The sequence below is a fragment of the Ahaetulla prasina genome, chromosome 8 (assembly GCF_028640845.1).
Source record: "Ahaetulla prasina isolate Xishuangbanna chromosome 8, ASM2864084v1, whole genome shotgun sequence".
NCBI lineage: Eukaryota > Metazoa > Chordata > Lepidosauria > Squamata > Colubridae > Ahaetulla > Ahaetulla prasina.
Window position 1 is genome coordinate 70088426 of NC_080546.1, and position 17648 is coordinate 70106073.

The following is a 17648-nucleotide window of genomic DNA, read 5'->3' on the forward strand; positions in this document are numbered from 1 at the left end:
CAGAATACGCTCAATCCTATTTACCTAGGCTAGGAGTATCAAACTCAAGGCCTACAGGCCAGATTCAGCCCACGAGGTGCTTAGATCTAACCTGCAGGGCTGCCCTGGAAACAGTGAAGGACCAGCGTGCGGTGTTTCTGGCAGCGAAAACATGTTTTCAGGAGACCGTCGCAGCTGGAAACGGAACTTGGGAGCCCGTTTACTCTGGCAGAACGTTTGGGCCACCACAGGTGCCCCCAATACAAGTGACATCGAGCTGGCCCCGCCCATCCTAGCCACATCCCCCACCTCCCAAGGTCAAACACAACCCTCAATGAAATTGAGTTTGACACCCCTGATCTACGCTTTGTGATTTTAGAAAAATCTGAATTGGGATAATCTGAAACAAAATGCTTATTTAATACCTAAAACTCTTTTTGCTATGGATCCAGGCCCCTTCTAATTTTGACTCTTTATACTTTTTTTTACCAATTGTAAATTTATTATTTCCTTACATATGGCCCTAGGTACAAAGAAGCTTGCCTGTCACTAGGTTAGAATTAAATTAAACTAAGTGAGTTAGATACCTTATTTTGCACTATTAATATTGTTTCTGAAGTTTGGAGTCAAAGCTAGTCTGGTAATAAATTTAAACAAGCACATTATTATTTGGGAAATATCATTATTAGTATGCAGTCTCATGGGCAGAACTGCTTTTGATTGGGAGGACTCTGGTTTTTTTCTCCAAGGTCCTCCAGATGTGTTTGCATTAATAATAGCTGAAATATTGGTTCTGTTATTCTCAGCTAGCATTAATTTTGGCCAGTCAAACTGGCATTCAGGGACCTTATTCTACCATTATATGGAGGTTGAGAAAAAATGTTACTCAGCTTTCAAACTGTGGGTTAAATTCAATAGTAATTTATTATCAGGAATTATTTTTGAAGATAAAATGGGAGCAATGCTGAATCATTAAAAGCTATGTTTTGAATTCATATTCTGCATATATTGGTTTTCTGTCTTAAAAACTGAGACAGAAAAATTTGAACATTTATATCTTCCAGAGGGATGAATGGCATGGTGCACTTCCAATGGTGCAAATAACAATTAACAAGAATTACTCCATACAGTCCTTTTAATGAAAGCAATTTTCAAGCTGTATTTTTATTAGATATTCATATCTGCCAATCCTTTTCTACAAAATAGCAATTTGGCAAGGCAGTAATCTGAAATAGAAATATTAGCTCTTCATTTAGTATGATTTTTATACCAATTCCTCTCATTCTGTCAACTGCTATTCCTTGCAACATTATATTGCAGGTATTTGTCTGAAAGGCCTTAATTGAGGAAAATATTTTTAAAAAATTTGGAATAGAGAAAAAGATAGGAAAAAATTAATCCAGTTTCCGGTCTTTCAGATATACACAGTCTACAGTTCTTAGGCAATTCAACAAGCAAGTCCATTAACTAAGCTACCTGGGAATTTGGTTAATGATGCTAGAGTAAGCACACATTATTGCTACTGTGCACTATATTATTTCTTTCCAAGTTGATATTTTGATTTACATGCTTTAAAATTAAGATATATACATTTACTTATAATGTTTACTTCAGTGTTTTCTCTTTAAGCAAATAGCTTCCTTGTGAAAGGTGAAAGTGAAATTTATATCACTTTTCATTTTCTTAATGTTCTTAATGTTATCTTTGGGAGTTACAATTCCCAGAATGCTTCGTTGAGTCATGAAAGTGTTTGGCAGCCATAAGACTCAGTAAAATGTCCCCAAATACACATTCCTGGCTGATATAGCCATTTAAAAAATGGGTGAAGTGCCAAGAAAATATATTTCTCGTTTCCAGCCATCTAGAAAGAAATCAATTATGTTAAATGAGTTCTGAAACAAACCTGAAATCATATTTATTTGAATGAACATTGTAATGATTAAAACCTATTATAATACATTTTACTACCACAGTGCTCTCTTATTATTATTACTATTAATTATTCCTGAAAATATGACAACTGGCTCAGACTCCATTCCTGTATTTCTTCCCACCACATCACTGACCAATGCAATACAAGGAAGGAAGAAAACAGGTTGAAGAGAAAACAAGCAAGGGAAAAGGACATGGTTGAAGCAGATGAGTTTGGGTGCTAGCTGAAAAAACCTGAGGTGAAAAAGCACCAAAGTGTCTGGAAAAAAGTTTCATAAGTAGACATGAGGTTGAAGATGTGGGAAGATCAGAGTTAGAATGAATCTGGTAATTGATGTTGTTATTGCTGAAAAAGAAGTTCCTCACTTTACATAAACATACAGCGTATTGTCAGAACATTGAAAGGTGAAATCCTCAGAGTGGAATGGAGTGGAAATGATGTTTTAATGATAAATGAAATTAGGCAGATTTCACATGTCCATGCGAAGGAATAAAGGACATCTCTGTTTGTGTGTGTGTGAGAGAGAGTATTACTGTTTTTAAGATCTTTTAAAATCAAATGTATGCATCTAATACAGTTTTGGTGAAAGAAGACATTGAAGAACATTATAAATTGAAAGAGGTGCAAGATGCAATAGTAAGAAATAACTAAGAGGAAATTAGATTTAAAAAGCTGGATAAATGCAGAAACTTTGTCAAAGAACCATTTTGACTGAATAACCATCACAGCACAAGATAAGAGTCAATAAGGTTTTCAAAGAAAATTCTTTATTGCCAACTTCCCCCTGGTTTACGTCAAGTGCCTGATCTTCGGACTTTTTGCCGAGAGCTGAAAACGCACCTATTTATTCAAGCGGGACTGGATTAAAATTTTATTGGGGTTATTTATATTTTAAGATTTTAAATTGTTTTAAATTTTCGGCCACAATATAATATGTTTTTTTTAATTTCTTTTAATCTATATATAGTGTATTTTTACTTGGCTGTACACCGCCCTGAGTCCTTCGGGAGAAGGGCGGTATAAAAATCGAAATAAATAAATAAATAATAAATAAAATAAACAGAGATTTGGACATTCTGAATTGACACTATCCAAATTATCTATGCAATATCTATATCTATATAAACTACATAGTAGAATTAAACATGAAGAAGTCATCTAGAATACTTCCAAGTACAGATTATACATTGTTCCATGAATTATAGATGTCAAGTATATAGATTAAACATAGACCTTTAAAAAGAATACAGTTGGTATGTAAGCAGTGGTGGGATTCAAGTAATTTAACAACCGGTTCTCTGCCCTAATAATTTCTTCCAACAACCAGTTTGCCAAACTGCTCAGAAAGTTAACAACCGGTTCTCCCGAAGTGGTACGAACTGGCTGAATCCCACCACTATATGTAAGCAAATAGGACTCAGAGAAGGTAGTTATCATATAAGATTTGTCAATCTCTATCATTTGTCAGTGTCAGTGTAATCAATGTTAAGCAGAAAAATGCAAAGAAAGATATCTCCAAAATAACAGCATATAGGGTAATATGACAACATACAATAAGAGATACTTTAAATATTTGCATATAGCAAATTGTTAGTATTTTATTCTCCAATTTCCATTCAAGTCCTACTATTTTTATGATATAGATATTTTAGAAAAAAATGAAGGTGATAAAAAAATTAATTAAGATAAATTACATGCTGGAAAAGTAGGGCGAGTATTAATCTGAAAATGGAATAAATGTTAATCTTAGGCAAATCATGAAATATATATTATTTTATAATAAAAATGTAAAATTAAATATTATAAAATAAAGTAAATTATATACAATAAAATTTATTTTAAAATAAATTTTATTTTATAATAACAAAAATCAAAATAATTCAGCAGATAGGACAGCTTGGTAAACTATTGTACATAGAATCACCAAAAGTTAAAGCTGACTCAGTGACACCTAAGTTGTTATTATCTTCAGAGTGCTGCAAGATGTTCATAATCAACTCTCAGAACAACATATAATAGGAATAAATGCTTATTTATTTATTGCATTTACCTCAAAGTAGTTTATATAACATGATACATATTTTTGTCCTGCAAAATAAAAGAGCAAGACAAGCAGATGGAAAGTATGATTAAGATTATTAAATATTTTGTGTTTATATATATTCCATATTGTTTTCATTTTTCATAAGCCATTTAGGGATTAAAATGCTAACATTTTGAAGCGTCCACAGTAGGCAGTTGACAACCAAAACTGTTCTTTAATTATGATCATCATAGGATTCTTAAATTTGCAATCTGGCTACTGCATGTTGGTCCAATAGACATTTTCAGCCATTTTTCAAGGATAGTCCTTCTTCAAAAGAGATCACAATCAGGGACAAATAAGCAGTGGTGGGATTCAAGTAATTTAACAACCGGTTATCTGCCATAATGATTTCTTCCAACAACCAATTTGCCAAACTGCTCAGAAAGTTAACAACTGGTTCTCCCGAAGTGGCGCGAACTGGCTGAATCCCACCACTGCAAATAAGCGTTGGCTAGTCTGACCAGCTGAAAAAGATGATTATTAGTTGTAATACAAAGTCATTATTCACTACAGCTGCTGCTAGAAATCCTGCAGCAGCTGGAGACAAAGGACCCGCTTAATTGCAAAACTGCTCTTTCTTGGGCACTAAAATCTCATTAAAAGCAAACTTCCCTGAGTCCCATTTTCAATTTATTACTAGCAATCCTGTCTTGTTGGGATTTAATTTCAGTCTGTTCTCATAATCCTGTTCAATATTTAATTAAATAGTATTCAAAGGTACTGACTTCTTCTTAAGAAGGTGTGGACAGTAAAGCTGAGTGTTATATACATACCTTATTTCAAAGTTCTGAATAACGTCTTCCATTCATTTTATATAGATGCTAAACAGTATAGGGTATAATGTAGAACTCTGTAATTGTCCTTAGGACAATTGTTGATTAGTAGGGCCCATTCCATTCACATAATCCGTTCTGAACTTTCCAGTTTTGCCAGTATTTTTACAATACAGATATTCCTTGACTTATGACCACATTTGAGCCCAAAAGATTTCTGTTGTTACATGAGATATGTGTTAGGTGAGTTTTGCCCTGTTTTATGACCTTTCTTGCCTCAGTTGTTAAGTGAATCATTGCAGTTGATAAATTAGTAACCCAATTATTGAATGAATCTGGTTTCCCCATTGACTTTGCTTGTCAGAAGGTTGCAACAGGGGATCACATGACCTTCGGACACAGCAATAGTCATATATATGAACCAGTTGCCAAGCATCTGAATTTTGATCACCTGATCATGGGGATGTTGCAAAGGTTGTAACTGAAAAACAGTCATAATTTTCAATGCCATTGTAACTTTGAACAGTCACTAAATGAACAGTTGTAAATCAAGGACTACCTGTATGTTGCATAGACAATGTGAGACATTCCTGTTATACAATGAGGAAACTGTCCAGCTTTATAATGCTATGTGTCAAACCATTTTATCCATTCTTCCACCTTTTCAGAGGATTATAGTAATCTTGCATCTAAACAATTGAGAGAATGTTCTGTATGTAACAATAGAGTCCCAGAGTACTCCTCTATCTCTAACCAAACAAAATACCAACTCTAGTGTATGTCTTGCTACATTTGTTGATTGAGTTTCCGACAGTAAAGACCCATGGTGGACATGAGATTCTGAGCCACTTCTGGTCAGAACAAGAAATTTATAGTAGACTGCTGCTACACTGGACGTCATCTTGATTACCTCAGGAACAGAGATGTTTTGAGCAGTAGCCCTATATTTCACAGTACCATCCAACATATAAACTTTCCAAAGTGTAATAATATTAAATAATATTAATAATATTGAAAAGACAATTTAAACAACCTCATGGATTCATTTGTTCGTTCGTTCATTCATTCAATTTGTATAGATCTTGTCTGAAAGGGTCAGGTTGAAATACACAAGTGGTATTTGTAGAAGTTTCATTGCCATTGTGTTTTTTTTTTAAAAAAACTTGTATAATTTATGTCAACTCTACTGGAACATTTATGAAAAAAAATGTATTCAATGCCAATTGTTGATTATAACTATACTTCAGAAAATGTATACTTCATTATCAGCAACATGTATGTAACCTCACTATATAAATCAGTGAGATACATATTTTTGTTTTATGTATTTATTTCTATACTTTGTCAATATTCAGTGGATTTTTCTGTGCAATTAAGTTATTAAAACAAAATGTTCTTTTTGCTAATAATACTGTAGAGACAAAAGAACAGATACAGAAGAGAGATGAAAAGTGTCTGGCAACCATGTGTTGGAGGAATAGGAAGCAGTACCTTTGTCCTAAAGTTGATTTCAATGGGTTTAAGAGCACTTTTGTAGGAAAATAGTTTTGTCCATATAATAATAGTGATTTAATTTCAAAATTCATGATGCATTTTTACTGCAACAAAACCCTGGTTTAGGTAGAAGTTATTTGGTGCCTTGAACATTTTTTTAAACTATTTCAATATTGACAGACATATTCACGAACAAGAAATATAAGAACAAACCAGAGGTGGTATTCAGCAGGTTCTGGCCATTTCTGGAGAACCGGTAGCAGAAATTTTGACTAGTTCAGAGAACCAATAAATATCACCTCTGACTGGCCCCGCCCAGTCTATTCTGTGCCTCCCAGGTCCAGCTGATTGAGAGAAAATGGGGATTTTGCAGTATCTTTCCCCTAGAGTGGGGTGGGAATGGAGATTTTACATTATCCTTCACCAAGCCATGCCACGCCCACAGAACTGGTAGTAAAAAAAATTGAATCCCACTACTGGAACAAACATCTTTTGTATATTTGATTTTTTTTTCTCAAATCAAAACTAAAAAATGTATGACAGAACAGATTAACAATTTTAAAAATGTAAGTATCATCAGGCAGTCATGTGCATTAAGACATGTGCATTCAGAGGGATCTTTCCCTCTTATTCTAAATTAATAATCTGCTTTCCTGTCATCAACAGATTAAATTGTTCTGTTTAAATAACAGTAACACTACATATTTAAAACACTACATATTTAAAATACCTTTTAAATATGGAAAGTACTTTCGTATATATTTATATATGCAGTACCATATGTACATATGAAGTATGTAATACATGTCTACAGTACTGAATGAGTTTTTGTATGATTATATGGAAGCAAAGGATCATAAAACTGAATTGACTTTTTAAGCCATTAAGTCAGCTATCTTTTTTCAGTGCAAGGTTAATTAATATACTGTATTAATGACAACAGAGTAGTTTAGGCCATGCTAGGAAGCTAAATGATAGATAAATCAATCCATTGGTAGACAGGCTGCTCCAGAAAGATGGTATTAACTGTTGCACAGGTAGTCCTTGACTTACGACCAAAACTGAGCCCAAAATGTCTGTTGCTAAGCAAGACAGTTGTTCAGTGAATTTTGCCTCGTTTTATGATCTTTCTTGCCACAGTGGTTAAATAAATCATTGCAGTTGTTAACTTAATAACATGGTTTTTAAGTGACTCTGTCTTCCAGTCCAGTTGGCTTGTCAGAAGGTCTCAAAAGGTAATCACATGTCCCTGGGACACTGCAGTTGTCATAAATATGAGTCAATTGCCAAGCATCTGAATGCTGTAATGGTTGGAAGTTTGAAAAACTCTCATAAGCCACTTTTTAAAGTTCCATTGTGACTTTGAATGGTCGCTAAACAAACTGTTATAAGTCAAGGACTACCTGTATATAGTTTGGTATTTATCATACAATTAACAAAAGGCTATAGTTTGGAAATAATAGTAATACAGAAAAGAGATAAAGGAAATCATAACTAGTTACTCTAGAGAGGAGTCTCTAACCTTGACAACTTTAAGACTTGTGGAGTTCAAACAATGTCTGCTGGCGGCCCCCAGGGGCAGGGCCTTCTCTGTTGTAGCTCCTACGCTCTGGAACGAACTTCCCCCTGGCCTACGCCAAGTGCCCGACCTTCGGACCTTTCGCCGTGAGCTAAAAACACACTTATTTATTCAAGCGGGACTGGCTTAACAGTTTTATTAAATTTTAATTGGGGTTTTATTATTTTAGGATTTTAAATTTTTAATGTCGGCCATTTTGTAATATGGCTTGTTTTAAATTTCTTGTTTTAATTGTATATATATTGGGTTTTTTATCTTTTGGCTGTACACCGCCCTGAGTCCTTCGGGAGAAGGGCGGTATAAAAATCTAATAAAATAAATAAATAAATAAATAAAACTCCCAGAATTCAGCTGAGAAACTCTGGGAGTTGAAGTCCACAAGTCTTAAAGTTGCCAAGGTTGGAGACCCCTGCTCTAGAGCAGGGCTGTCAAACTCCTGGCTCACGGACCAGATGCATTACGCACTGGCCACACCCACGTCCAGTTTAGCGAAGGGGAAAAAGTCCCAATACTTCATGTGACACTGCCGTGACGATGTGAGTTACACCCCTGCTCTAGAGACATGCCATTTTTTCTATTGTATCCAATTTAACCTGCGGGATTCCAAAATTTGATTGCAGAATTTACTATAGTCATATCTACTATATTCCTATCATCTTTTCCCCTCCTATTTTGATTTGCCAAGATTCCAACTTATTCTATGATGAGTTGGTTTGAATGATCTTTTTCACTGAGAAATATAAGGGTATTCATATATTCAGAATGAGTCATTCCCAGGGAGAAGGAAGTAATTAGTGGCAGGCAAGCTTAATCTTCTTTCCAGCAATAGTTTTCCCTCCACCCCTCCTTGGTATAGTGTGCCACTTTGGCTCTGATTATTCTGCCTCTCAATTTTCTCAGTACTCTGTTCTTTTCTTTCTCATCCTTTTTGAGACATTGTAGGAGGCAGCCTCAGACATGATAGGATCTTCAACGGCTGAATCCCAAAGAAAAGGGATAGGATAATCTCCCCAATCAAAACAATGTATATTACAGTTTTAATATATTTCATATAACAATTTTGTCTTACTCATAGAATTATAGGATGTGATATCTGTGCATAGGCTGCTCAGATGGCTCAGTTGCTATAGTTGTAAAGTCTAGCTTTTTTATTGTCTCTTGAATGGGGTACAAATGTGATTTATCTCTATGCATCCATGATGACTTATTGCCTGGTTTCCAGATATTGCCTAGCATTTTTGCCTTCCCTAGCTTGGTCTAGGATGATTATACTTTGCCCAGTTGAGATTGTGGGTTCAGTCTGTCTGTATGTTGAAAGATTAAGACATTTTCATTTTGTCTTCTGACTGTTAGTTGACATTCATGAATGCTCTTCGCTAATCTTCTACCAGTCTGCCTTACATACAGTACTGGCTGTTATAGTCCTTAGGTATTTTGTAGATATTTTTTTATTGTTCGGCTATTGGGTTTTTGTTCTTGTTGTTCTTGTTATTTTACTTAAGATGTTTTTGAGGGTGTTACTTGGTTCATGTACTATGGCAATGCTATATCATTTTTTTTCTGAGATGATTTTGATATATGGGAATATTATCTTTTCATAGCTTGTATTGGTAGTGTTGTAGTGGATTCAGTGTGTTACCTAGGTTAAGTGCATTAATAATTATGTCACCTAGTCTGGTAATGAAATGTTTGTAAGCAAAGAGCCAAGCTCAAACAGCACCAAAGCCTCCCTACTAATGATTATATAATATGTCCTTTGATTTTTCAGCAAGAATGTTGAGAGATGAAAAAGATAATTACTGTAAGTCGCTGGAGAACTAAGACCTGAAACAATAGTCTTTTTTGTATATATTTATTCCATTCTTTTATTGATAACTTATAATAAGTGTTTTGTTAAAATTGTAGGATCAACTAACTGAATTTATATAACATTCATATTTATTTGTTTATTTATGCTAAGGAAAATCAACTAGCAGCCCATATGTTTTCTGGGTTTATTTTGAACAATCATTATCCATTTTAGAGATAGGAACAAGTAGTGCAAAAAAAATTCAGAGGCTTTAAGTTTACATAGGACTAGATGGAATCATCTGAAATAAAGAAAATGGTGGAGAAATGATGCTATCATGAAGGATTTTGGAATATGTTTGTTATCACAATTGGCAGATTATGGCTTCATAACCATGGTAGCATTCATGTGCAATTCTCCTCTCAGAATACTCTCTCTCAGCTGCAGATTGTGATCATGCAAATAGTCTGGCACTTGAAGACAATGTCCCAGTCACATCAGCTGACTCAATTACAGCCACCTCATAAAACTGCAGCAGTTCAAATTAGCAAAATGTTTTCTGTATTCTAAAGTAACCAGTTGTGTAGTGGATAGTGTCAAGTAATCCTCTGAATACTAGAATAAGATGTACAGTGATAGCCTGAAGGGGCTTGTACTAAATTCTATTTTATGTATTAATCAATTTTCTAAAGCTGCCCTTCTAACAAAGAGTGGTTCTGAGAACTCTAGAATGTACAGCATTCTAGAGAAAATCTAAATTAATCTGTTACTTTTATGTAATTATATAGATTATGATCGAAAACAAAATAGCAACCATCATAAATTGAGTTAGGTGATCCAGCAATTTGGCTTTCTATTGATTACTGATAGCCAAATCTGGCCCTAGGTTCTGCCTCAATATACTTTCCAAATAAACAACCAAGTCAGAAGATAATTTAAAAACAATGAAAAAGTGGGATCTCTCTATGAAAAGGAGACCCGAGATCCATCTTACATTCATTTTAATAGTTAACACAACAAAGAAAAATGAAAGAGGAAATTTGATTGATCAAGATAAGAATAACCCCTTCTTGCACAGTAAATCAATTACAAAGCTTGTTTGAAATTAGATAACCAGATGCCTGTTGACACTAAGAAACTTTTCCTTATCAGCAGATAGTCTCCAGACATCCTTCCATTAATTATATTTTCATTTAGGAATATTAAACGCTATCTAATCAATCCATACAACCATAGGATAAAAGTTTTCCTACATTCTGAAGGAGGAGAGGGGTTGCCTGTGGTCCTGGAAGAGACTTGATGTGCTCCCTTCAAAAGAGGCTGTTTTGAATCTTGCAGTTCTTAACAACTATTGTCTGATCTCCAACCTCCCCTTTTGGGGAAAGTTGTTGAGAAGTTGGTGGGGAGTTAGCAACCTAGAGGAATTGGTTTATCTGGACCTTTTTTGATCAGTATTTAATCTTGAGCATTTCGTCTGATAATTAGTGACTATTTTTGTAGGGGCCTGGATTGGAGTAGCGTACCCCTATAAGATTTCTTGGTGACTTTTGAGAATATAAGCCATAATATCCTTTTGGATTTGAGAGTTGGAAATTGGAGGCATTGTTCTTTAGTGTTCTGTTCTTGTTTCAGTATCCATTGCAGTTGGTAGAAGTGAGGGAGAAAAAGTCTGCTTAGTGGCCGTGTGTTCAGATTTCAGTCCTCTTCACCCTGCTTGTTAACATTTACATGAAGCTTCCAGGTCATTTATTTATGATATATCACTAGTATGTAGATAGCACACAGTTGAATACAGGTATTCCTCGACTTGCAACTCTTCATTTAATGACCGTTCAAAGTTACAAAGGCATTGAAAAAAAAGACTTATGTCCATTTTTCACACTTACAACCTTTGCAGCATCCCCATGGTCATGTGATTAAAATTCAGCCACTTGGCAGCTGGCTCATATTTCTGATGGTTGCAATGCCCCGCGGTCATATGATCCCTTTTTGCAACCTTCTGACAAAGTCAACAGGAAAGCCAGATTCACTTAACAACCATGTTACCGAATTAACAAGTGCAGTGTTAACAGCACTTAACAAGTGTGACAAGAAAGGTCGTAAAATGGGGCAAAACTCACTTAACAAATATTTCATTTAGCAACAGAAATGTTGGGCTCAATCTTGGTCATAAGTCGAGGACTAGCCATTCCACCCCATCTAGGAATGTTGAAGTCACATTCCATTCTCTGAATATGTTGTCTGAATATGTTGGGATCTACATGAAAGAAACTGAAGTTGAAGCCATACAAGGTGGACTTTTTGTTTGTTTCTAGCATTTCTCTATCAGTACCAAATAAATCTCTCAAAAAGAAGGCATTACCTTTAAGGGTCCAGATTGGCGAGTTTTCTTGAACTCATGGTTACTGCTGAATGGGCAAATGGAAACTGTGGGCAGAAAGGATTTCAGTAGTGCATTTGTTGCGTGGAATGCTAGTGCCACACCTTATGAGCTATTGCTCATTTGTATATGACAAGGGATTGCCCTTGAAAACTGCCTGGAAGCAGAATGCAACATATATTGGCGGGGAGGCATTCATCACTATGAGCCAGTAGTGGGTTTCAAAACCCATTGCTACCGGTTCGCTTGTGGGTGTGTGCAAACTTGCGCACGTGTGTGATGTTTCTGTGCATGCACAGAAGTGTCCAGGCTGGTGGGCAGAGCCTCCTCCTGCTGCTGCTGCTGCTACTGGTTCACCTGATCCAGGGTGAACTGGTAGCAACCCACCACTGCTATGAGTACATTAAACCTGTATTCTAAGCCCTGGACTGGTTACCAAAATCCTTTTAGGGCTTGATGCTTAGATGGCCACCTTCTCCAACAGGAGTCTCAACTCTCCAATAAGAGAATCCTGGTGGATCTCGTTTTGGATCCCCAGTTTTGTGAGATGAAGGGGGCAGAAGATACACAGGTGCTGCTTCTTAGTTTTGTTGCCTATTTTGTGGAACAGTCTTCCACTCAAAGATTGGTTAGATCCATACATTTTCTACCTTCCGGAAACATGCTAAGACAACATTTTTTCAGAAGATATTTGGGATCAGAATAACAGAGTTGGAAGGGATCTTGTAGGTCATCTAGCCCAGCCCCTCACCCAAGTAAGAGATCCTACACCGTTACTGACAGATGGCAGTCCAGTCTCCTCTTGAAAGCTTCCATTGGTTGATGGTTCTCACTGTCAGAAAACTTTTCCTTATTTCTAGGTTGAATCTCTTCTGATTACATCAACTAATTATGTCAACTATTGTTTTTTTTTTTGCTGGTATTATTTTATTCTATTTTATTTATATATTGATAGTAAAGACTATCAGCATTTTAATTTGTATTGTTTTTCTTGTATTTTTAAGTGTCCTATGTGAATCTATTCTGAACGTTGCTATATACAAATCTGATAAATAACAGTATACATGCAGCATTGGCCTCCATTAGAGAAGCATCTTTATTTCTTGCATCCCGACACACAGGAAAAACAAACAACTCAAAAGCATTTGTTTATTTATCATATTATTTCCTCTTTTCGATAGCACAGAAATATTTTTCCTCAAAGTAATATCTATTCCAAAAGGAACCATTAATGAAAACAAATGGTTGTAGTTAAGGGATTGTTACATCCTTGCACAAAAATCATTAGAAGTCCAAATAATTAATGGTCATAACTTCATTTTTAAAAAATAATAATAATGCTAATTTGCATAGGTTGAAGAGTTATTCCAATATATTTACAAATTTCAGATTATGTAAATGTAAATCAATACTGACTTTTTTTCTGTATCACTAGGACTATCAACATTACAAGCTGTACTAGACACTGCAGCTGAAAAGAAATGGCAAGTGACTGCTATAAATGTGGGGAATATTAACAATGATAGAAAAGATGAAACGTATCGCTCATTGTTTCAAGATTTGGAGATAAAAAAGGAAAGACGAGTAATTCTTGACTGTGAACGGGATAAAGTCAATGACATTGTAGATCAGGTTTGCTATTCTTTCTTTTTCAATATCTATGTAAGTAACTGAAATTATTGCCAATAATCACCATTATCTGCTTATTTAGTTGCATTGGGAAACAAATTATGATTATGATATTTATTCTCATTTCTCTATTTATGTGGGAACCAGTATATATTAACTGTGCTGTTGCATTACAAGACCAATCCTACTATTAGACTGATGATGTAATATTAAATAAAATAAATGGGCAGCAAACTGTTTTATAATTTATTACATTTTAAATACACTTTAAATTTTAAAGAGAAAACACTTCTAAGATTTTCTCTCTAGGTGTCATATTAATCGTAATATCGTCTGGCTTTGAGCATGTGCCTTGATTAGCAAACTAATATTTGGAATGTCATTGTTGCAGGTAGTCCTTGTTTAGCAACTACTTTAGATAGTGACTATCTGCAAATACGATGGTAAAAAACTGTAGTCCATGCTAGTAAATAAATCATTTTCCGATCAGTGAGCACTCTTACATCCATATTTCTGCACCTGAGAACAACGCATGCTGAAGTGAGCATAATAATGGTGTTGCTGCATGAGAGAATTTTATCTGAATGAGGCAGCAGTATTTATTTATTTATTTATTTTGTCACACAGTATATATAAGCATAAGCATGAAATAATTGTAAAATATATAAGCATATATATGAGTATGAGTATGTAATAACTATATTAATTTGATGTAATGAAAGGAAACAACAGGAGAGGAACGGTAGGCATGCTTGTGCTCTTATGCACGCCCCTTAAAGACCTCTTAGAAATGGGGTGAGGTCAATAGTACACAGTTTTTGGTTGAAGTTTGGGGATTTTGGGAAGAGACCACAGAGTCAGGTAGTGTGTTCCAAGTATTAACAACTCTGTTACTGAAGTCATATTTTCTGCAATCAAGATTGGAGCGGTTAACATTAAGCTTAAATCTATTGTGTGCTTGTGTATTGTTGCAATTGAAGCTGAAGTAGTCTTTGACAGGAAGGACATTGTAATAGATGATTCTGTGAGTTAAACTCAGGTCATGTTGAAACCAGTGGTCCTTACAGCATCTCTCTCCCTCTCTCTCCCTCCCTCTTTCTCTCAGTTTGCTTAGTGACCAGGACATTTAGCAATCATTTCACTGGAACTAATTGCGGTTGCTAAACAAGGACTATTTGTATTTACTATCTGACAATAGGTTATTTCTGTTACATCAAATAGAAATGTAACTATTAAAACAACTCCAGATACAGCATATGAAAATGTTGCATTAATGAACTTGGATCTGGAGTATGCCTAATATAATAAAATGGATGGCATTTTTGTTTGCACACAAAGTGCACATTTATTTATTCAAATTTATTAGCTGCCCAACTCTAATGGACTCTGGGCAGCAATAGACAATGCCAAGTGAAATGCCAGTGTTCTATAGATTCTTAGCTACACCTACAACTTTAGCTCCATTGTATTTTTAGTTGTCCGTTAAATAAATATGTTCAGGCATGTATAGAATATAGAAATGATTGTCCAATGTCTTGTATTTGAATAGCACCATATATGGTAGGCCAGCAATCAGAAGTTGCAGAGTTACTTGGCCACCTAATCTCAGCTATGACTAGCTATCTGAGATCAGTAATCTCAGCTAGTCATGGGGTCTAAAGATTATCTCACCATTCAACACAGGAAAAGGGGCAGATTTTATTTTATTTTATTTACTCACATTTATTATAGCTGTCCAATTCTAGTGGATGGTATGCAAAAAATACCTTCTGTAAAAACAATTAAAACATTAAACTACATAATAGCATCGACTAAAACAATCTTAAAAGCATCACATACACAGGCAATTGGGTGATCCACTTGCGGTCTAAAATTCTGTTGCTCATCAAAAATATTGCTGTCTTCTTGCTCAGTGGGAGGAGAATGGAACATGCTAGTTTATTGTTGGCCAGCTTTGAGCACGAAAATGAATGTAAAAATGAACTATTTTAGAGTTTCTGGACTGAAAGTCATTTTCATAATAATTAAAAATAAAATCCAGATTTGATTCTACAATGAATTCATCCACATAAAGCAAGGTGTATTGTCAGTTATTTTTCTGAACATAATCATGCAATTATTATAATTTATGAAATATGTTTTATTGTCTCAAGTTAATCAGTTATTTGGTTTCCTTCTAGGTTATTACAATTGGTAAACATGTAAAAGGATATCACTACATCATTGCAAATTTGGTAAGTTAATTTAAGTTTGCCTGAACATGTGATATTTCCAAAGTTAAAGTATATTTTATATATAGTTCTGTATACAATATTTAATTAATATTTAAATATAGTCTGTAGTTCTCTGAAAAACTCAGAGAATATTGGAAGTATTTATTCTTGGTTCTTGCATTATCAACTAAAACCTTTTTTTGCCCACCTTTAATTACATAACTATGCTTAGTTGCCAATCTCTGTAGCCCGACATTGTTACTAACTGCCGTATGATTTCCATATATGAGAAAAGAGGAAACAAATCTATTTTTTTGTTGGCCTCAGATATGACATATACATATATTGTCTACAAAGTGGTGTGTGTGTGTGTTTGTGTATTTAGCTATTATATGAGTTGGTTGTTAATATTCCCAACTGTAGGATAAAATGTGTTGATAATATGAATACTCTGTGAAAACATTATTTCAGATTAAATAAAATTTCTATGTAAAATTTTAAATGATGGTGTATCTGAAAGAAAATAGCATTGGAACAGTTTTTAAAAATTTGATTAATAGAGACATTATTTTCCTTTTTTCTGTTTTGTCTTCTGATATAAACAATAGAACAAAATCATTTATTTAAACAGTAAGCATGCTTTATATATAAACCATGATTAATTCAAATTATAGCTAATAAGCCAAGGCAACAAATGGCACTATATTGTTGATACAAGTAGTTTTTGACTTATGACAAAGTAAGAATTTTGTCAATTCATTGTTAAGTGGTGTGGTTGTTAAGTGAAGCATCACATGACTACACCTTATTTTATGACCTTTTTGCTGCAAATGTTAAGTGAATCAACATGGTTTTTAAGTGAGACATCAAATGATATAATTTGTAACCTTCCTGCTCCCCTCCCCATTGACTTTGCTTGTTGGAAGTCAGGTGAGAAGGTTATAAATGGTGGCCAGAGGACGTTGTAACTGACATATATGTACAGTGGTCACCAAGCACCCAAATCTTTTTTAACAGACTTTAAGAAGTCCATTCCTAACCATAGTGACTGTCAAAATTACAGCATGTACATTGTAATGTCTTCTTCTCTAATTCCTCTTTTATTACTTCAAATGTCAAGTTGCTTTTCTGGCAGCCTCAAACATTGTTAATTAATGTTGTTGTAATATGTCTTTGATATTGTCTCTCCATCTTCCTCTGGTTTGGATTGTGCTCTTTGATCTTCTCCTCTTTTTGTATGTGCTTGTATGGTATGAAATCCCACAAATACCTCTTCAGATAGGTAAACTACTTTATTTGCTGTTTGTATGTAATTTAATATTGGTTATATACCAATTCTTTCTCTTATGGTCTCATTTCTGATTTTATTTCTTCTGGTCACTCCAGCTGCTTTCCTCAAACATCTCATTTCTATGATGCCTAACTTTTGTTTATGTTTTATTGTAAGTGTCCATGTTTGGCACTGGTAACATAGGGTGGAGATGAGTTTGCTTTGTATGAGATGCTTCTTTGTGCTGATCAATACTACCTTATGTTGTAGGAGTGGAACAAACTGCCCTAATACTTGGTTTGCCTTACTGCATCATATGTTAATATCTTCATCTCTTTTACCATCTTTGGTGAATGATGTTCCTAGATATTTGAACTTTGATGCTTGTTTTATGCTTGTTCTTTCTATTACTCTGTTTAGGGTATGCTTTTTTTCTTCCTATTGCCATTACTTTTGTTTTTTTCTTTTCTGATTTTCATATTATTTGTTGGGTATTCTTGGTTCATGACCATAAGATTTTATT

The 17648-nt window shown here is 34.6% G+C and overlaps 1 protein-coding gene across 1 annotated transcript in view; it reads left to right on the top strand.

The window, feature by feature from the left end:
• Window positions 1-17648, top strand: part of GRIA2 (glutamate ionotropic receptor AMPA type subunit 2) — a 95441-nt gene that overhangs the window by 38854 nt on the left and 38939 nt on the right. The window contains exons 4-5 of the mRNA XM_058193672.1: window positions 13449-13645; window positions 15823-15876. Coding sequence (XP_058049655.1) covers window positions 13449-13645; window positions 15823-15876 — 251 coding nt within the window. The remainder of the gene's footprint in view (window positions 1-13448; window positions 13646-15822; window positions 15877-17648) is intronic.